General features: G+C 36.9%; 1 protein-coding gene across 2 annotated transcripts in view; it reads right to left on the reverse strand.

Annotated features, from left to right (window-relative positions):
• The window catches only part of COL28A1 (collagen type XXVIII alpha 1 chain), a 154,037-nt gene that overhangs the window by 105,641 nt on the left and 25,084 nt on the right, over nucleotides 1–23,312 (reverse strand). For both annotated transcript variants that reach the window (XM_087435021.1, XM_014788200.2), the window contains exons 11-12: nucleotides 7,189–7,257; nucleotides 6,004–6,072 (exon numbers count right to left, since the gene is read on the reverse strand). In XM_087435021.1, the coding sequence (XP_087291147.1) occupies nucleotides 6,004–6,072; nucleotides 7,189–7,257 (138 nt within the window). The remainder of the gene's footprint in view (nucleotides 1–6,003; nucleotides 6,073–7,188; nucleotides 7,258–23,312) is intronic.

Genomic DNA, 23,312 nt, shown 5'->3' on the forward strand with positions numbered 1-23,312 from the left:
AAGATAAATTGTGAATTATAAGTTACATTTAAGGAAATTACCCAAAATGCAAAGAAATATCTAATAGGATTTCTAAGTAAGAAGAAAATGGAAAAAGAAAATATTTGAAGAGATAATAGCTAAGAACTTTCAAAACTGTTGAATCTCAGATTCATAAAACAGTGAATTTGAACCAATATAAATGAAAGTATATCCACACATATATGCATCATAATGAATCCATGGAAAATCTAAAGGATAAGAAAAAATTGCAAAAGCAGCCTAATATAAAAGATAAATTACTTACTAAGAAATGATAAGCCTTATGAAGACATCTCAACAGGAACAATGATTGCCAGTGGTCAGTGGAATTAGTACTCAATTCAGATTTCTACACCAGCTAAACTATTATAAAGAAAGCTAAATAATGGCATTTCAACTAAAGACTGAAAGAGTTTAGTCCTAACACACTTGCACTGAAAACAACTTCTAAAAGATATACTTTTTGAAAAAAGAAAAGAGGAAAATTTAAGAAGCTACAGTGAGCCTAGAAATTGGTAAATATATGTGTAAAATTAAATGAATACTGATTGAAAAATCTACAAAAATAATAATAATAAATAATTTTGGTGGTAAGAAAGTAAAGTAGAACTAAGTTAACAGAGAAGAATACTCTAAAAGTGGAAGAGAGATAATTGGAGTAAAAGCCTCCTCTGGTCAGTGTATTTTCCAGAAGTGCATGGCAATATTGATGACATTTAAAACTTGCCAGCTAAAAACACATGTCAAAAGTTCAGTAGACACTAAAAAGATAGAAATAGAATATACAACTATATATATACGTACAGATATAGCTACACATATATGTGTGTGTATATATATACATATATATGATATTTACTAAATACACATACACATATTAGGCACATATATAGAAGGTATATATATTTGAAAGCTTTATGTGTTTTCTAATTAAATTTTAGTTTTCCTACCGAGTTTTGAGAGTTCTGTATATATTCTAGACATGAATCCTTTGTCAGATATGGAGTTTGCAAATACTTTCTCCCAGTCAGTAGCTTGTCTTTTTATTCTCTTAACAGTCTTTCAGAAAGCAAACATTTTCCATTTTGAAGTCCAATTAATCAATTTTTTTTTTTTTTGGATCATGTTTTTTTGTGTGAGACATGTAAGAAATCTTCACCAAGCCCTAGGTCCCAAAGATTTTATCTTATGTTTTATCCTTAAAGTTTTATAGTTTCCTATTTTACATTTAAATCCATAATCCACCTTGATTCATTTTGAGTTAATTGTTTTTATAAGGTGTAAGACTTAGATTGAGGTTCATTTTTCTGTGTATAGATATCCAATTGCTCCAGCACCATTTGTTGAAAAAGGTATGCTTCCTATATTGAATTGCTTTTGCACCTTTATCAAAAAATCAGTTGGCTGTACTTAAGTGGGTCTGTATCTGGGGTCTCTATTCTGTTCCGTTGATTGTACTTCCATGACCTGCCAATACCACACAGTCTTGATTACTGGAGCTATATAATAAGTCTTAAACACAGGTAGTGTGATTTCTCCAAATTTATTCTTCTTTTTAAAAATTGTTTCAACTGGGCCGGCCCTGTGGCTTGGCTGTTAAGTGCACGCGCTCCACTACTGGTGGCCCGGGTTTGGATCCCAGGCGCGCACCGACGCACTGCTTCTCCAGCCATGCTGAGGCCGCATCCCACATACAGCAACTAGAAGGATGTGCAACTATGACATACAACTATCTACTGGGGCTTTGGGGGGGAAAAAAAAGGAGGAGGATTGGCAATAGATGTTAGCTCAGAGCTGGTCTTCCTCAGCAAAAAAAAAAAGAGGAGGATTAGCATGGATGTTAGCTCAGGGCTGATCTTCCTCACAAAAAAAAAAAATTGTTTCAACTATTCTATCTCCTTTGCCTTTCAATATAAATTTTAAAATAATCTTGTCCGTATCTACAAAAACTCTTGCTGGGATTTTAAAAAGGCTTGCATTAAACCTTTACATCACTGTAAGGAGAACCGACATCTTTATGATGTTGAGTCTTCCAATCCGTGAACACAGTTTCTCTCTCAATACATTAATATTGTTTTATTTCTTTCAGCAGTGTTTCATAGTTTTCAGGACATAAATTTTATGCATGTTTTACTAGATTTATACCCAAGTATTTCTATTGTCAATGATTATAAATGATATTGTATTTTAATTCAGTTTTTATGTGTTTGTTACTAGAATATAGAAATAATTGATTTTGTATGTTGATCTGGTATCCTATGACCCCATTGAATTCACTTGCTAGGTCTAGGAGACTCTTTTATATATTTCTTGGGATTTTCTATAAAGACCATCATGTTATCTGCAAATTGGAACAGTTTTATTTCTTCTTTTTGATCTCTACACCTTTTATTTTCTTTTCTTGCTTTATTCTGCTGGCTAGGATTTCCAGCACTGCATTGAATAAGATTGGTGAGAGCAAGCATACTTATCTTATTCCTGATCTTAGAGGGAAGTATTTAATCTTTCACCATTAAGTATAATGTTAGCTATAGGTTTTTTGCAGAAGTTAAAGAAGGTCCCCCTCCATTCCTAGAGAGTTTTTATCAGGGTTTATGAGGGTTTTGAATTTTATCAAATACTTCTTTGAATTTTATCAAATACTTCTCTGTGTCTTTTGATATGATCATGTGATCCTTCTTCTTTAGCCTATTAACATTGATTGATTTTCAATTATTAAACCAGCCTTGCATCCATGGAATGAAGCCCCTTTGGCCATGTTGTGTAATTCTTTTTATATATCACTGAATTCTATTTGCCAAAATTATGTTAAGAATTTTTGTGGCTATATTCATGAGAGATATTGGTTTATAGTTTCCTTCTTGTGTATTGTCACTGTCTTGTTTTGGTATCAGGGAAAAACTGGCCTCATAAAATAACTTGGGAAGTGTTTCTTCCTCTTATATTTTCTAGACGAGGTTATATAGACTTTACTGTATCCTTAAGGTTTTATGTCTTTTAAAGAAAATCTAAAGCAAGTATAGCAAAAGGTTAAGATTTGTCTATCTGACGGAAGTTTACTAAATCCTTCTCTGTGCTTTTGAGCATGCTTAAAATATTTTATTATTTAAAAATAAAACCATTTTAAGAACTAGAATGAATAAATGAAACTCATTCTTAAGTTTATTGCTGAGTTTGAAAAGTGTAAATAATAGCAAAACACAAAGTTCAATCTCAACAAAACATTCTTCCATTTATATTAAAAAATAAAAAGTTGTGACTTGTTTCTCTGACATTTTCAGAACTTTGGTTCCATATTTCCAACTCTTAAAATCATAGAGCTAGGGAGAACCCAATCTTTTAATTTTACAGAAGTTGAAATTTGAGACTATGGTGAATTAAACATGTCTACAAGTTCTTTGCTATTTTCCCATTGGAAGGTGGAGTCTTTTTCTACTCCACTCAAATGTGAGTTGGTCCTATACTGTTTTAGCCAACTGCATCACAGATATGATGCTGTATAATTTTTGAAGCAGACCCTTAAGTGATCTGTGGTTTCTGCCTATTGGAACACTTCCACTTGGATTTGAGCTGCCATGCTGTAAGGAAGTCCAAGCAACCACATGTAGAGGCCCAAGTGGAGGAAAACTGAGAATTCTCGACAACAGCCTCAGCTGAGCCCCAGCCAACAGCCAGTGAAAGTGACAACGATGTGTGTGAGACCATTTTTAACATTCTAACCATTCTAGCACTCAAACTGACTTCATGTTATATGGAATTCCCCAGTCAACCCACAGAATCATGAGAAAAACAAATTGTTGTTTTGGGGCACGAAGTCTTGAGGTAGTTTGTTATGTAGCACTACATAACCAAAATAGAGATTCAAAGAAATTAGTAGTTTACTTTGTGTGTGTTGGGGTGGGGTTGGGGGGGCGGTGCTTTACTTTATTTTACTTTAAATTATTTACTTATTTAGAAGCACAGGTATATGGGATTATAATGATGAATGAGATATTCAGTAAGTTTCTCAATGGTGGAGAGTAATGGCAAATCCTTACTTGCCTGTCCTCCCTACTCCCATTACGGCCATCATGGCCTCCTCTATTATGAAATAACTCCGGTGAAGTCAACGTACTACCAGAAGTGTGACTGGCCTTTTCCAAAGAAAGATGACATCAGGCTGTAGCTTTTGCAGGTTGGGCACTCAGCAGTGGTAGTATCCAGGTTAGCTTTGTTGAAAGGCAGGTCATGTTGGTTCCATGTATAACCTCAACCCCTGCCACTCATTAAAACTGAGTGGATGGTAGTGGAGCTGGGAAAAGAGGTTGACTGACATCCTATTGACTTGATTATTTAGAACCTTCTCTAAAATGGATGCCCTTTGGTGAACATTCACATAGAATACAAATATCTTCATACTCTGTATTCACGAAGAGATATAATGCTGTAGGAGTCTATTTCCAGCTAGGCCAGCATAACATGCTCAATTTTGTTCTTCCTTAGTCAACTGATCATATTATCCATGGGGCCATAGGTGTAGCTTGTGGCAGAAGTAGCAACGGAGCAGATGCCATGGGAATCTAAGTCAATTACTCATGAAACTATTTGTATCTTCAAGAATTAATCATGGATTTCTATGGCAAATAGCCCAGATACCTTGAAGGAACAAATAACATCCAGTTCACGTTGAATAATTCAACATGTATAGTCATGCATTGTCCCATGATTAGCCATGCAATCTCTCCTAGGATTCAGCAGCAAGACAGAAGCTGTTTATTAAGTTAAAAGTAGGCATGTGGAAGAGGTCTCGTGTTTGCTTCAAAATTCTAGGGTTCTTTTGGACGGTTCATAATGGCTTTGCAGTGAAATATAAAGCTCATTTTTATTCCTACTTATTCAGAGCATTGTGAAACGATTATTTTTCATTCCTATTAAATACTTCCCAAATTCTCTGCTGCACACCCTCTACACGTGGCAACCTATCAGGCCTGTGTTTTTCTAGCTGATGTCGCTTCAGTTTTCTAGGTTTCCAGCCTCTCCAGTGAAGAAACAGCAGTGTCTGCAACGGAGTTTGTTTCCTCCTCTCTCAGTGGTTTACCTTTAAGGGCACTGTCTAGTTAGTGGAAACTGAGACTAGATCATTGATCTCTAGATAATTAGCCCTGTGTATCTTTCCTCCATATGATACTATCTTTTTCGAGTTAGTCTACCCAGACATTAGTGAAAAGCCTAACCCTCAAACAATATGCTGCCATTTCACTTACAGAGCATTGCAAGGAAGCGCGTGTTTCCATTAATATTTACATATGAGGAACTATGCAATGCAAAACCAATTTGGTACCAGTTATTCACAGCCAGTTGTCTTCATTTGTGCCCCAGCGAGTCAGCTACTGTTCTTTCCTTGGAAAAGGATTACTTGAAAAGTTAAGAAGGTTTTTATACTAGAATAGTCATGTTTTATTCATTCCCTCTCCAGATCTCTTTTGATAGAAAGTTTTTTTTTCTTCTCCAACAACAGTAAACTTTAAAGCTACTAAAGGTAGAAGATGCAAATAACACAGGTGTGACCTGTTTACCATCATCAATCCTAGCTTTAGAGTATACTCATGGATTCGCTAATGAACAAAGTCCTCATTCTCCGTGATTTTCTCGTGGTTACAGGAAAGACAATTACAAAATATAGACATTAGGCCTGAATCCAGATATCCTATCTCCTAGGAAATTTTGACGCATGACAACTCTTTTCTTCTTGGACAAGCTGATTAATCTTGTAAGAGATTACAGTTAAGAGAAAGCCTGTTGTACATGTTATACATGTGTGTGTGTTTGTCCCTATTTCAAGTATTATGAAAAATAACCCTTGGATCTGGTCCTTGCATATTTACCGTCTTTTGTTGTCCAAAAAAGATACAAGATGGCTTAATTTAACCATTTATTCTAACCAGAAAGAGGACATAAGATCTATATTTGTCCTTATTCCATCTAGAATTTCTTGCTACTTACTGGCTGGCCGGGCTCACCAACGCCAACTGGTCCTGGAGCCCCTGTTCTTCCTTCCTGGCCTCTTTCCCCCTAAGAGAAAGAAATAATCAAAAGAAAGTTTGAATTTTTAAATAAAGAATAAACATATCACAAAATACTCTGGAGATTTCAACAAAGAAAAATAGCAAAGTAGTTAAACTTTTCACATTCATAAAGATAAAAAAATTCTAGAGGAGGAGAAATGGCTTGAATTTAAGTGAACAAATCACCCTAAAATGTTCATCATCCCTTCTTGTCTAAACGCAATATGGCACTTTCTGCTTTCAGAAACTATTGTGTGGTAATTGGCAGGATGGACTGTGTGAAACTCATTTTGGTTACTGAGGTGACCAAGCTAACAATGCTCGTGCTGTTCCCTGCCCCCTCGCCACCATCCTGGAATGCTGCCCTTTCCTCATCCCCACTCTGTTCCAGTTCACCTCTCCTTTCAGTTCTGCTTCGCACTTGATCTCCTTCAGAGCCCTTCTCCAGTAACTCTGCCAATATAAACTACACCTCCTCTGGAGTCTCAATGTGCTTATTGTCTAAATCCCATCTGTGGTGACACTCGAGTACCTTCGAAGTGCACTGTTTTGTACTGCTCTCTGTTTTAGTCCTGCAGCAAAATCTTATTGTCCCAGGGACATAGAAAAGCCATTTAAAATAAGCACTTCTGCTCTATTACATCCTGCATGATGCAGAGCACCCCATGGTGTCGGGTGTCCCAATCCTTTATAGTTCCCTACAAATCTTTCTGTCAGTATTTACTTTTCAGTGCCATGGTCCTTCTGGTTTCTGCCCCTCTATGCTTATTTAATGTGAGCAGGTGATATTCGATGTGTTAAGGTGCTTCACATCCCAATAACATTTTTGCATGTTGATATTTAAAGTCCATGAAAACTCAACAGAACTAGATTACAAGAGGGTGGCAAGAGGGTGGGCATTTGGAAATAAGCAAATTTTTCATTCCAACCAAATCAAAGTATACATGGATAATTCCCACTGACCAGGGTGTTGCAGTGTCCAAGCACCCAGACTGTAAATACTTCTGCAGGCAGCCTCCTTGTGTCTATGAGGGTAAGGCTAAGCAGAGTTCAAATCACAGCTCCCCCAGCCCCTATAAAAAATTCAATAATCATCGATGGGCAAAGAGACAGGAATCTTTACCTTAATACCTTGCTGTCCAATACCAGGGGCTCCTGGAGGACCATAAGGACCAGGAGGACCTGGCTCACCCTAGGGAAAGAAAGAGTGATATGTTAGGTCAACTCTACAGTATTCACTGAGCAGCTCTTAGATGTATAGTGATGTAATAGGGGCTTTGAGGGCAACAACAAAACCTAGTACACAGTCACTGTCCTCAAGCATTTACAATCTAGTTGGAAACACAACATAGACCCAAGATTGAGTTAGCCACTGGGCACAGTAAGCACAGTATCTAGGGCCTACAAAAATGTTTCCATTTAATTTTTTAAATCAGAATTCTGCTTTAAAAAATAAGCATAATAATAATGAATACATAACAATGAATTCAGTCTGGATTATATTTGTCTTTATACCAACTCAATTATAAAATATAATTTTTAATATTTTTTATGGAGGAAGGGGTCCACAGAGGCAAAAGGTTTTAGAATCCATGAGTCATAATGAGACTTTCACTCATTCATTCAACACATCTTTATTAAGTGCTTCTGGCAGACACATTGTCCATCCTCTCCCTGCTTTCCTCCCTGCTCTTAGAACTCGGATCTGTTCAGGTCATGGGCAGCTATCTTTGCCCTCAAAGATGTAGGATGAATGATAGTTGGTTGAATGCAAATCTAGAATCTCCTTTCCCTTTGTCACTGATTAGTCTGGGTTGATCCTTTGACTCCCTTCTGACAAATGAGATGTAGGGACCTCACTGGATGCGAAGAGAATCCTTTTGTCTCTGCCTCTTCTTTCCTACTTGGAGATGTGATAGCTATCCGGTAACCATGAGGCAACAATCTCTTGGATGAAGGCCAACAATTGAAGAGGATGACACAGAAAAGATTTAAAAGAGCCTGTATCTCAGACAGCCTCGTAGAGCTACTGTTCCAGTTTGAAGGTAGACTATCTACCTTCAAACATTCTGTTTATTCAACAACAAGAATTCTCGTGATTTAAGCCACTATTAGTCAAGGAGTCTGTTAGTAGAAGCAAGAAGCATTTTCAATTAATACAGTCTATTGGGCCGGCCCCGTGGCTTAGTGGTTAAGTGCGTGCGCTCCGCTACTGGTGGCCCGGGTTCGGATCCCGGGCACACACCGACGCACCACTTCTCCGGCCATGCTGAGGCCACGTCCCACATACAGCAACTAGCAGGATGTGCAACTACGACATACAACTATCTACCGGGGCTTTGGGGGACAAAAAGGAGGAGGATTGGCAATAGATGTTAGCTCAGAGCCGGTCTTCCTCAGCAAAAAGAGCAGGATTAGAACGGATGTTAGCTCAGGGCTGATCTTCCTCACAAAAAAAAAAAAAAAAAAAAACAAATACAGTCTATTATGTGGCAGGCCCATGATAGAATTCAGGCGTTATAGAACTGAACCAGACCATTGCACTCAAACTCGTACATTTCGCAGGTAAGGAACCTGAGCCCCAGAGTGGTTACCTGGCCTGCCTAAACTCACACCTCAATATCACCCACAGGAATGTGGCTCTTCAGGTCTCTCAGGCTTCTGGTCCTGTGGCATGTTGATAGGGAAAAGGAGAGTGCCCATTGATTATAATTTCTTTTTTTATAATGCTAATTTTTTCTCTTTATCAAAATACTGTATCTTCATTGTAGAAAATGTGTCATATATTGAAAAGCATACATACAAAGAAATTTTTAAATTATCCATCTATAACTACTTTTATTTTTTGGTGCGTTTCCTTCTATTTTTGTTATATACATATATATATACCTTTAATTTACTTTAAGGAATATTTCTGAATACTCCTGTGTTTGAATTAATGAATACTTCCTATCTAAAATTTCATTCAAGTTAAAGATTTATCTCTTCATCCTTGTACTAACCAACAGTAAAATGGCACAGGAAATTGAGACTAACCTTCTCCCCGATTGAGGGCAACAAAGAAATTTTCACTAATGTTAAAGCGTCAGTTTACCCCAGAGGCTTGCGATTTTGAAGGAAACAGTAACTAGAGCAATATTCTATTAATATGGTAGAAGCTTTACTTTAAGGAAGTCTGTGGACTTTAACCAATTGCAAAGGGGAAAGAGAAGAGACAAGAAGAAGAGTCAGAGTCAAATCAGCTCCCCAAAGGACATGCCCAGGGTCAAGATGAATCAAAACAAAGAAAACCTGTCTCAAAATCAATTGATCGTGAGAGTTTATGATGCTTTGGCATTTGAGTGGACTGAATTTAAAAGTACTTTCTGTTCATCATTTTGAGTACAAGTTAATCTGGCAGATAAACCAACTTGAATTTTTCCCTTTAAAACTCAAGGTTGTACTTATTTCTCTATATGGAGTAAATTTTCTGGAGCAGCCAGGTACTGCCATTCTTATTTTTCACATTTTCTTGGCTGTGGAATTGCTCTCTTTGTAGTATCAGACATAGAAGTTCTCCCTAAATTCAAAGTTTTCTTAATCTCATAGTTTGATTTACGTGCCAGAGAATATTCAGTTTCCTAGAGATTCCAAATTTTCACTTCCACGAACTTTTTCCTTACAACTTCTTGTGCTCTCCACTCAAGCTGGAATCAATCTGTCAGTTATACGGCATATGGGTGAGTGTTTCCATCACTCAGCAAAAGAACACCAAGTACTTGCGACGTGGAGGGTAATGAATTAAATACAGAGAAGTTTAAGACATGGTCACTAAACTCAAAGGACTAGTTTTAGAGATAAAACATACCATTAAAATAATAATAATAAAATAAGGCTCTAAGTTCACTTATTTCATTAATTTCCTGTCCGTTTTATGTGTAGCTTTGGTGCTGTAATGGATCAGAGGTCTTTTATATAAAGACTTATTTATATATATATTATACAAATCTATATAAAGACATATAAGTATATAAATGATATATTTGGAGGAGAAATTGAGGTTTTTTTAGGTAATGGAAGTTCTTCTCCACTTAGTACTTATCTATACATTTGATCTAAAACAAACAAGAGCACAGTTAGGTGAGAAAATTTCCTCTGACTATGGACAAGGCATTGGTTCAGTTGTTACCTTGAAATATGTGACCCAGGAGAATCAAGAGGAGAAGCAATTATCTTACCCATGAGCCGATGAGCTCCCTTTAGCCTTGGTCAAGTACCAATAGCAACTGAGAGATTTCTTTTTTTTTTTTTTTTTTTTTATAATTAATTGAATGTTTTATATTAAAAAAATAGCAAAATGACTCAAGGCTAACACAAGGAAAATTTGCAAAATTTTTCTTTTAAATAAACTCACTGTATATTCCATTTAACTAGGATATAGATGTGAAATGGGTAATTCAATCAAATGTTTTACAGTTTATTCATTTGATAGAGCTATCTTTTCCATTTTGGGTAATAAATTGATATCAAGAATAAAAAAAATTTTCAGGCAAAATTTATTTTCTTTTTTTTTTTTTTTTTTTTTTTACTTGTAACTTTTCTGGTTGTTTTATTACTATTCATTCAGTTCATTTGGTATTTTTTTTTTTTTAAATTTTTTGTTTATTGCAGTAACATTGGTTTATAACATTGTAAAAATTTCAGGTGTACATCATTGTACTTCTATTTCTGCATAGATTACATCATGTTCACCACCAAAATACTAATTACAACCCATCACCACCCACATGTACCCAATTATCCCTTTCACCCTCCTCCCTCCCCCCCTTCCCCTCTGGTAACCACCAATCCAATCTCTGTCCCTATGTGTTTGTTTATTGTTGTTATTATCTACTACTTAATGAAGGAAATCATACGGTATTTGACCTTCTCCCTCTGACTTATTTCACTTTGCATCATGCCCTCAATGTCCATCCATGTTGTCACAAATGGCTGGATTTCATCGTTTCTTATGGCTGAGTAGTATTCCATTGTGTATATATACCACAGCTTTTTATCCATTCGTCCCTTGATGGGCACTTAGGTTGCTTCAAGTCTTGGCTATCGTGAATAAGGCTGCAATGAACACAGGGGTGCATGTACCTTTGCAAATTGGTGTTTTCAAGTTCTTTGGATAAATACCCAACAGTGGAATAGCTGGATCATATGGTAGTTCTATCGTTGATTTTTTGAGGAATCTCCATACTGTTTTCCATAGTGGCTGCACCAGTTTGCACTCCCACCAGCAGTGTATGAGAGTTCCCTTCTCTCCACAACCTCTCCAACACATGTTGTTTCCTGTCTTGTTAATTATAGCCATTCTGACGGGCGTGAGGTGATATCTCATTGTAGTTTTGATTTGCATTTCCCTGATAGTTAGTGATTTTGAACATCTTTTCATGTGTCTGTTGGCCATCTGTATATCTTCTTTGGAGAAATGTCTGTTCAGGTCTTTTGCCCATTTTTTAATTGGGTTGGTAGTTTTTAGAGATTTCTTAATATTGCTTTTTCAGGGGAATTACAGGGACCTAAAGCTTATAGAGACATTGCTTTCCCTTACCTGAACACAGCCCTGTAGCAATGTATCTTCACATTTCACTCGTTTAAATTTATTTCTCAAGAGCCTAATATCTCAACATAGGACCCGCAGACCAGCATTGGCCTACAATTAACGTTTATCCCTTTCACACTTCTCCTTTCCCTTTCCTACAAAGATTCCTGAGGTGGTGAAGAAAGTGGTCCTGATTGTGCAATACCATAGATGGGTAGTACAGAACAGGAAGAGAAGAGACAGTACTCTACTCAGAATCATTTTCTGGGAATTCACCAAGGCAAGATAGCCCTGGTAAGACACCAGGCTTGATTCCTTTTCTGCTATTATTCCTGCCCCAACCCTCACCAACAAACACAAACACACCCACAGATTGAATGCCCTCAGTACTACTTATTATTTCTCTACTTCACTTTCTTTAGCCATCAGAGGCACATCCAAAGAGGACTGGATTAAAGTGGATGACCCCAGAGGGAGTCTGTTTCGCATGACCTCCATATGAGTGGCAATGTGTGTGAACATGAGTGTAAGCACGTGTAGGGTCACCAAGAAGCTTAGGTTGACCACTTTGGTTTTCCTCAGAAATTAAGGACTATATGCTATGGGCTTCAAGATTGAAGGAAGCCAATACTTAATAAAATCTATTATTTCCAAGCACTGCCCTGATACTTTATATACATTATCTCATTTAATCTTCTAACAATCCTAGGAAATAGGTATTTTTTCCATTTTATGATGTAGGAATATAATCTCCACTTTTAAATCCATTTTTTAACATGTATGGAATCACAGAAAAAAGTATGGCTTTATAGTCATTCAGTCCAGTTGAATCCTGGCTCTATAATTTATTAACAGTCAGAGCATTTGCAAGATCCTCATATGCAAAATGAGGATAATTATGTCTACCTTACAGAGTTGTTGAGAGGATTTGAGGTATTCTCTGTAAAACATTTAAGTCATAACCAGTCACATGGTAGCTGTTTACTATGTATAGATTCAATTGTTATTTATCAGACTTTCATTGAGCAACAAGCTGGTACTGAGTACGTAGTTATATAATTATAGACATAAATCAAATTGCTCCTGCACTTTGCAGACACTTACAATCTAGCTGAAGAGACAAATGAATATAAAAGAAAATATAATCATGTGAATTAGCTACAATAAAGATATTAGAGCATGTAAGATTCTGAGGCAGAAATGTTTAATTCTACCTTAAGAAATGGGGAAAGTTTCATATAGTAGAGGAGATATTTTCTCTGAACAAAGAAATATGAATTGTATCTAATCCGGTAGGAAAGAAGAGGAACAAATATTCGGAAAACGGAAAGAGTATGAGGCATAAAATGATGTGAAATGTTCTAGGGACAGCAAACAGCTCTGTGGGTTCAAGGGACCGGAAATGAAGTGACAATAGGGTCACTGTCTGAGGCAGCGCTGTCAAGTGGAAACACACAGTGGGCCACATATGTAATTTAAAATTTACTAGTAGCCACGTTAAGAAAGTAATAATATATTTTACTCAACCGAGTATATCCAAAATATCATTTTGACATATAATCAATATAAAAATCTTATTAATGATTTTGTTTTTAATGCTATGTCTTTGAAGTCCTTTGTGTATTTAAGACTTACAGCACATCTCAGTTTAGACTAACCACATTTCACATGCTCAATAGCTACATGTGGCTACTGTATTGGACAGCGTAGGTTTAGAGTGATTAAAGAGGCTGGTGGTTCAGGTCAGAACCATGGAGAGTACCAACATTTACGTGGGATGGGAGTGGAAGAACACAAAGATGTCTTACCGGGAGTTGGGGAGGACAGCGGCCGAGAAAAAGAAATGGGAGCTGACAAAAACAGTGTAAAAGAAGTCAGGAGAAAGAGAATTTCAAAAGGAACACATCATTTCCAAAGACAAACGCATAATCTTCCACTCGCAGAGCTGATCATCTTCCAGCATTCTCTATCTCAGGAAAGGCATCCTTCCATGTGTCAAGCCAGAACCTAGGAGTCGTTCTTGACATGTCTCACTCCCTTACCTACCATATGCAATGCATCACCAACACCTATCAACATGCCTCTAAATCTCTCAAATCCATTTGTCTCTCTGATCCTCTACCACGCCTCTACAGTCTACCCCAAATTATTATCATCTCTTGCTCAAACTACTACAAAGTCCTTAGTATTTTACATGCATCCATTCTAGCACACTCCAGTTTATTCCTCCACATTGCTGCCAGAGCAATCTTTTAATTTTAATCCGAGTAAAACCCTTCAAGGCCTTTCCCTTTGCTCTTAGGGTAAAGACAGAGCTCCTTGCAAGGCTTGTGAGGCCCTGCACAGAGTGCCCCTGTGGCCTTTCCAGTCTCATCTGTTATTGGTTGCCTCTTCACTAGCTACCCTAGCAGTATTGGCCTTTGTTCAGTTCCTTGTACTTGTCATGCTTCTTCCTGCCACAGGATCTTTGCATGTGCTATTCTCTGAGATGTGCTTACCTCTCTCTTTCCCTAGTTAATCCTTATTAATCTTTCAGATGTTATTTTAAGCAGCAGGACTTCAGGGAGTCCTCACTGGTCAGGTGAAATCCCTATTCTAAGGGCACCGATAGCATCATTTTCTTCTTTTTCTGAGCATTCGTTACAATTGCAACTTTGCATTTCCAAACATATTAATATGTCTCCACCTAGACTGTGGAGAGGACATCATGTGATTTTGCTCAGCTTTGCATTCTCGGTGCTTAGCTAATTGATATCATTTACTCAACCATCCATGAATCAAACATATACTGAGCAGCAACTAGGAAGTAGGTACTGTGCTAGCTGCTGGAGGTGAACAAAACAGGAAATCTGGTCTAGCCTGGGGAAGATGGGGGTTTGAAATTGCCCCTCTGGAGTTCCCTCTGGTTTACTTAGGTTTTCAACCAAGAACAACTGTATATACATTACATAGTGATATCAAGTACTTATTCCACAGTTTCTCCTACAAACTTACCCAGACACAACTAATTTTTTTTTTTTTTTTTTGGCTGAAGAAGTAATGAAATCCCAATAGGTGGTCTAAGGTTACACTGTAAGGAAAGGTTAGCTAGAGAAACCCAACACTCCTCATTCCTGGCACTGGCTCTAACCAAAGTCAATATGCTTCCTTTTCCTAAGATGATAAATAATGAACGGTTGTCCAAGAATCTTTGAATTTTTTGAGGACAGAACTTTATCTCTTCTTGAATAATATAATTATGAACAATTTAATCATACCTTGGGCTCTTCTTCACATTGGAAAGATATTTTAGCAATTTCTTTTTATCATTTCCCAGATATGTATAGCACCAACGTTAATATTTTAAGTCTTGTGGCAAATATTCTCATACTTTCCAAATGGAAGAAAATGATGGATGAGCATTTTGTAGATGCCAAATGGTTCAAGTATGGCCAAGATACATTCTTAGCTGGAACTCAATGAAGTGATGACTGTATATAAAGTCTTCGGAGAAAAGTCAAGAAAGGCCCTTTTTTTGGAAAGAAGGAATAGCAGGGTGGAGGGGACAGGAAACATATTCGTCAAATACTTTCTAAATCAAGCTCTATTTTTAGAACCTAACTTCTCTTGTTTCAGAGGAAGTGTTACATAACAAGAGGCTTATTTTTAGAAAACATATCAGGTTAGACTTGCTCTACATTAATTTTAAAAAAAGAGTTGTCAAAATACTTAACTGCATAATTCTTGCCAACACATATGGCACTTACTAGGTAACAGGTGCTGTTCTAGTGCTTTACATAGATTAACTCATATAATCCTCAAAACAACTCTAAAAGGTAGGTTCTATTATTAACCCATTACACGGATGAGAAAACTGAGGCGTGGGGAGGAAAAGTAACTTGCCCAAACCACAGAGCTAATACAATGTGGGTCAGGTTTGAACCCCAGTAGTCTGGTTTTAGAGCCGGTGCTCTATCCACCATGCAAAACTGCCTCTTGAGTCTTCTCAATTCTCTTCTTAAAGTATTTAAAAACTCATTTGATTGCAGACTAAATTCGTATCTTGGTTATAGGATGAAAAACACAAGTCAGTTACAATCTACCCATTGTTGAAGATCCATATGAAGACAAGAATCTCTAAAATAAAATATAAGCCAAGAGGAAATATACTTTTACAAGCTGATTCACATGCCATTCCAGGTACATAAAGTCTGCCTGGATCAGTGTTGTCACTGAATTAGTGGTAAAGGTAATATAAATTATAATTGGCAATATGTGATCACACAATGTAACTCTACATATAAACCAGTTATTAACCAACTGCCCTGAGTTTGGAACCACCATTATTTCAAATCTCGAATTACAATCTTTTCTGAACGTCATCCACTTAGATAAGAGAAAAGATCACAGTCTACACACTCCACCCACTTATGCTTTCCAAAGAAGAAAAAACTCCGTAATAACAAAGAATTGGTGAAGAATGTAATGTAATGTAATGAAAATGATAGTGCTGTACCAGATTTTAGTAACTCAACTCATATTCTTGATTGCTGTTGGGTTAAACCACATGAAATTGACAACATTAGATCATGTTTAGCCTACAAAAATGGTGATTCATATGGTTCCATCTAATAGGAAAGTCACACTTCATCATATATAATAAAATCTAAGGAATTGTGTGTCATTTTCCACAAAAGAAAGGACCACTCAGCCATGCATCGAGAGAGCTTTTAAGAATCTAGGCTCTGGTGGACACTATTTGGACTCCTCCAGCACAAAATGAATTGCTGGAAAATATTCTGGGTGAACCCTCTCCATAAATCTGAGACAAGGACATCAATTTATGAGAAAAGATGGGTTCATATAACAGAGTGACAGGTTTCTTAAAAACTGACCCTTAAAGACTGGGGGCAGGTGGAAACGAGAAGAGTTATTTTTAAGGGTACAAAGTCTATGATGGAATAATGAAAAAGTTTTGGGTATAGATAGTGGTGACAGTTACACAATATTGTGAATGTATTTAACACCACTGAATTGTACCCTTACGAATGGTTAAAATGATAAATATTATGTTATGTATGTTTTACCACAATAAGAAGTGCCTTACCAATGGAATAAACTTAATTTTCCCTGTTGCAATGTTGCTATTGCAACTTACTTGAATTAACTAAAGACATTGATGTAATTATAAAAAAAAAAATCTGACATCCCTCTGAAGACGTTGCAGTAACTGATTCTGTTCCACATTAGTGCCCAGCTTGACTGGGCATGTGGGTTAGACTTAGCACCCTTGAGGGAAATGCTGGCAGCATTTTGGGTTCCGTGATCCATCAGAGTTTTCACCTTGGCAGTCTGCATTCACACAGGCACACAGACACACACAGTATACCCCATCTGCTGAGAACCGTATGCATCAGAGAGTTGGGAATGAAAATCATCTGCCTTGAAGCCATTGGCTGACATCCCACATGTTCTGGCAGCCACTTCAAGTTGTCACTATCAGTTGTCTCATGTCAAATGAGTTAATGAGCTCATTTAGAGCCCTGGTGGGCAGATGTGCTTGTAGGTCAAAGCCCTTTCCACAGCAAAAATCGCTGGATTACTAAGGAGTCTTTCCCTTTCATTAGGCCCAGGACAGAAATAGCATTTAGACTTTGACATCCTTGAAGGAAAAACATTCACGTGGTTTGGCAGCTTCGCTCTGATTCTTCATTAAACAAATATTTATAATTAAAATTGTAAAGGGATTCTTCCCTTTGCACTGCTACACGCTAAGCAGTCACAACTTTGTTCAAGGTTGTTAGCCTGCCGGGAGAATCAGAAGGCCCATTATTGCTTTTGGACAACTGGAAAAGCTGATGTGTTCCAGTACCCTGTACTTAAAATACTTTACATGGAGCCAAAAATATAGTTGTTCTGTTAAGAGAGTTGTGAACTTAAAAAAAGTTTTGTTTGATTAATTATTCTACACTAGGAACGGTTGATGTCTACATATGTTTCACCTGATTTACTTCCTGTCAAGTTGTAAGGAATATATCCTATTACAAATCAAGATTTTTTAGTGGTTGAAAAGCAATATCACAATGTTAGGAGATTTTTAGGCTTTTGAGTTGTGTGAGAACTGAAATAAAACTACACAACATGCTCGTTTGAGGAGAAAGTTTAAAATTCTTCATAGTTGTTCACATTTGTGGTATTGAACTACTTCCAAACCACAACTGAAGTATTAGTTATATTAGTAGGCTGACCTACTAAAGCTACTAAGCTAACTTTGAGTCAAATCAAGTATTTAAATAATGACCAAAAGAAGAATGTATTTTTAAAACTGCTAAATCTTCGCTAGTGATTTTTCTGTTTTAGTGAAAATATTGACATTATAAAAAACATGAGACTCTGAGTTGTATATATTAAACTATAAAAAAAAAATTTAAGTCCCAAGTCTTCATGCCACTCGTAGAAGAAATTGGAACACGTTAGATTATTTAGTGCACAAGAAGCCTTTGATGGGTTATGTCAACACTCTGCCTGTTTCTCTTTATTTTCCAAACATCTTGAAAGAATGGTCAAAATTCCTGACTACTGCATGCTTCTCTCTGATCCCTTCCACAAGCTGTTGTCATCTCCCTAATCTCTCTATTGAAACTGCTCTCTCAAAGGTTTCCAATGACCTCAAAATTGACAAATTAAGTGACTCTCAGGCTCCTGCCTGTTTGATCTGTTTGATCTTATTGCATTTAAAACCTTTCACTCATTCATTCATTCAATCAGTCAGTCAACAAATATTTATTTGTTGCTTATCTTAAATGTGCCTGACTGAGTATGCATATAATAATTTCTCTCTCAGATGTGATAGTGGTGCTCCTGACCCATTGTCACTAGATCTTCTGCTTTAGATTTTTTTTAAAAACAGTGATGGACTTGCACATATCTGTCCAATTCTCCTGCCCATGGTTCAGATCTGAAAGAAGGCTAGCAATGTTTAAAGGTGTAACGCGTGGAAGCTAAAAGTAAACTTGATTAGCACCCTGCCAGCTTAAAAATATCTTCATATGCATTCCTAGTAGCTATGTCAAAGGTTGACAGCCAGCCTTCTTTTTTAAACTGACTTTTTTTCATAGAGCATTTTGAAGAAAACAGGATGTTGTGTAGTGATGTATACTAAATTTAGTTTTCATTTCAAGATTGCACATTTAGCTCTTATTTACTTAACTTCTTAAGAATACCACCTACTTTAAAAATATCTACTGTGCTTGGGAAACTCAGAAAATAGGATGGAAGCTTGACAGAATCGGATAAGGAAGAGTAGGGTGTCCAAGAATCACGATGTGGGGCAGAAATTTGGAGCCGTCTAAGCGCTTAATTTGCCCTTGCTTACTCCTCTTGAAACATAGGTTCCATTTATTCATTAATACTGGGTCCTTTGTTCATTCTGGATGGATGGATGGATGGATGTTTGACTCATTGGAGATTATTTGCCCTGACCATATCCATTTATTAAACTGGACCAGACTGGTGCTATTTCTCTACAGTTTTCTTAACATCTCAGAAGCTAAACTGAACGTAAAGTAAGACCAAGCCTCATACGTAAAAGGACTTTGAGTTTCTTACACTTGAGTGCAGCACAGGAACAAAACACTTAGCGGGAAAAAAAACCCTGCAGGAAATATATGAACATCCTAGAGTAGAACAATGGAAGAGGTTAGAAGAAGGGAGGCAATTCATGTATTAAGATAAATTAATATATAATATCATGGTAGTTTTTTAATTGTTTGGGATTAACATGTGGCACTTTGCCTTGGGAAAACACATCAGGGATATTCCTAGTGCTCTTTTGGCCTTAGCACTGAAGCTCTAGTGTTAGGACACTTAACCGTGTCACAAACTGTTTCCTGCTCAAGCCACAGTAAGCAGTCCCTCCTCCCAGGAGCACAAAGCAGGTCTTGGAAAGAGCAGATTTGCATGAGATTTCAGAAGAAAATATCCTTCAGAAATAAGCTCAGGAAGACAACAAAAAATGGCAAAAATTACCTAATGTGGGCTTGGCACACTCAGCATTCTACTGTGTTTATTTGTTCAAAACTAATTTTGGTAACTTGTTCTCTGTGATTTGAAAGTCCAGCCAAACTTGAGCCATTCTTCCTAATTATTAGAGGGCCCACTCCGTGGCCAGATGTGATTGCAACCCGAACCACAACAGCCCTTGGAAGTCAGCGTAGGGTTCTTAGGCACTCTGTCTTTACTCAGAAAGAGCATAGTGTTCTCTCCTGTATTCCATTTTCAATTTGGTCCTAGGGATAAGGCTTCTTGGGCACTCACATGATTATAATTCTAATTGACTTTAAAGACTGATGGGATGCTCTCTTACGAACGGCACTGCATGACCCTCATGTATGGGAGAGGCTGCTGTTGCCTCAGAGCCAAGGCTTCATTCTGAGAAATATCTATGTTTTGTTTCTAAGGCAACAAGATCATTCAGGGCAGAATAGGAGCTACTTTACATGTGGAAAATATTAATGAGAGAAATGATTTGTGAAACAGGGCCAGAATCACATTTTTCCTTGATTTATCACATGCTATTTTTTTCCTTTTGTTTTTTGATCAGCTTTTTTGCAAACCCTTTAATGAAGAAAATCCAACCACTAGAGCAGCAGAACAGGATCGTAGTTCATGAGAGACTTCATTCATAAATTCAAAGACCTAGGCAGGCCCCACCTAGAAATTCTCATGGAATCTTTGCAAATATTACAAGTCTAAAGGTTTCTATTTTAAGGTCTCATAAGAGACAAAATATCTGAAAACATACATTACTGGTTTCTTTTTCCCAAGTGACTCCCTTCCTTCTTTTTCTGCATTTTCAGATGAACATTATAACCAAGTAGAAATGCACCTCTCAACAGATTGTTGTTTCTAGCCAGAGTACACTAGAAGAGGAGACAGATGCAATTTCCATACTGTCCAAACGAAATGCATTTATCTCAGGTTAACTATCCAGGAAATTCAGCAATTTTCTTAAGGAGATAAATATAACATGGTGGTTAAGAGTAGACTGGCTGGATTTGAATCCTGGCTCTGTCCCTTACTAGCTGTGTAGATTTGGACCCATTGCTAAAACTCTATGTGCCTTAGTAGCCTAATCTATACCACACGGGTAAGAATAGATCATGCCTCAAAGGTGGTATTATGTTAAATGACTGTTTAGAATTAGATCTGTACATAGTAAATATACAATAAATGTTATCTATTATTATAGAAGTTTCAAAATAAATAATCATCCCTGTGCCCATTAGAAACTATAGAATTACTAGATTTTAGAGATTTTTTTTGCACAAATTGCGATAGCAATTTCTTAAAAGCATTTTGTAATAAAATGGTAATGGGTGAAAAGAGATGGCACTATAAAACATAACATTATTTCCAGATTGAGAAAAAAACTAGTTTATTAAGTCTTTAAGATTTAGAATTCATTCTGGGATGCAAGATGAAATCATTCCCTGAAACCTGACTTTTAAGACAATACACTAATAAATGTATAAAATTAAAAAAAAATTAGTGATCAATGTGACATGCATCTCTGGTTGACAGATCCCAAGAGAAGTAGAAATTCGTAATAGTCTCAAAGTAAGAGTCAAGAGGCCACTAAATTTGTGACCTTAAACTAGAAATATAACTAGAAGAAAAAGAGAAGCTCACTCCCACCTCACTTCCTCCTAACAACCCAGAACATTGTCTAGAAATTGACGTCTTTTCAATTGGCAATGACCTCTGTGTATTCAGCTGGCAGTGAATTTTGTGATTAAATCCTAAGTGGTAATTTTATGTTACATATCTTTTATCACAATTTAAAAAAAAATTTTTAAAGAGAGGGCCTTGGAAAATTAATGAAGTCCTCAAATACTTTTGAAAAAATGACTCCTTTTATGATGATGTTGTAAAAGTTAAGCACAAAATGTTATTATGTCAGAAAATTACAACCTCCCCAAAACACTTGACTCGTTATTTATTTTTCTAATAATTAAGGCAGCATTGGAATTGAAAGCTAAATTTTGTTAAGATAAATGTATTGAAGAAGAAAAAACCTAAGTCGTAATTGTATGAGACATAAAGAGAAGTGATCAAATGATGGCGCATTTTCAGGGACTGCCACCAACCATCTCCCAAAGCTGCATGCCCTGCTGCCACCCAGCACCTCCACAGATGCCCTCCAGAGCTGATGAACCTGGCTCTGCCTCTGCCTCAGGCAAGCCATTTGATCTCCAGTCTTCATTTCTCATTTTCCAAAATGAAAACTTTGGGCCAGTATGATCTCTAATATCCCCTGTGGCTCAGACATTCTATAATTGTATCACTCTTGCAAACCCCAACCCTGATCCCTGATTTTAAGCCTCATTTTCACAAACATGTAAAAATTATGATCTTAGGTAACCAAAGAATCCTACAAATAAGTGTGGATTGTCAAAAAATTTTTTTTTCTTGCGTTGGGATTTTACCTACAGCCAAAGCAATTTTATAAAAACTTCTCAGTATTCAAAAGAGCTATTTCTTTCCTCCAGAGAGAATTAATCATAGGCAAGGACTGGAAACGACAGTCTCCCCAGATGAAGCTTAAGCACACACCCGCTGAAAAGCCCATTCCATTTTAATTTGCAAATTAAAAGTGGCCTGGGAAATCACACATTGTCATTATCTCATCAAAAATACTTGAGCCAGCCCTGATGGTCTAGTGGTTAAGATATGACACCCTCACCGCCATGGCCCAGGTTTGTTTCCTGGTCGTGGAATCACCCTACCCGTCTGTCAGTTGTCCTGTGGCAGCGGCTCACATAGAGAACTAAAACTAACAGCTAGAATACACAACCATGTACAGAAGCTTAAAAAAAAAAAATACTGTACTTATCTCTCCCTTTCCTCTCTCTGGAAAAAGAACACTCAAGTAGCGCAACTGCTCCCCACAACTTAAATTGAATAGCAGCTTTAAAAAATTGGTTTTATCTAGTGTCCATTAAGACAGCATCTTCTCTTGTCATTACTGCCAGAAATTCCACAGATCTCCAGTCACCAACCCAACACCATTTATTGGATATTTACTGTATCCGTGAAATTTACATAAGCATTGAAAAGAGTTTAAAAGGCACTAAAAAGCTTGTTTTCAGCAAATTAATGGCCACTCTCATTGGAAAACAAAGCCTTATAACTAGGTCTTTTAAAGATCCCTGCTGTAGCATTTTTTGGTTCTATTTGGCTCTAATTAACCCCTCCCTCTCTGTCTTGCCTGGTTATCCGTAGAATGACACTACAAGCATGGTACTGATGGTTGAGATTACAACTCTGTAATTAAAAAAAAAAAGTTTGATGATATTTGTTGGTATGACAGTTATAAATTCCCTTCTCTTGTAAACTGTATATTGAGTTGACATTACATATGGGAAATAGAGTGATTTGAGTTGTGTTACTACTTTTCAGTTGCTAGTGAGCCATAAAATGACTAAAAGGCAGAATTAAGAAGGAAACACTGCAAAGATTCTGGATAATGGCTTATATTTAATAATGCCCCTTTGAATAATATAATAACGAATGATAAATCTATGCTACTGACTTCCTGCATGTACATGAATATGATTTTGTGTATACACCTGCAGGATATTACATATTTCCAAAGATACGTTCTCAGAGAGTCCGTTGACTTCTGCATAATAAAAACC

Source organism: Ceratotherium simum, chromosome 1, assembly GCF_057802395.1.
Source record: "Ceratotherium simum simum isolate JZ-2026a chromosome 1, ASM5780239v1, whole genome shotgun sequence".
NCBI classification, from domain to species: Eukaryota; Metazoa; Chordata; class Mammalia; order Perissodactyla; family Rhinocerotidae; genus Ceratotherium; species Ceratotherium simum.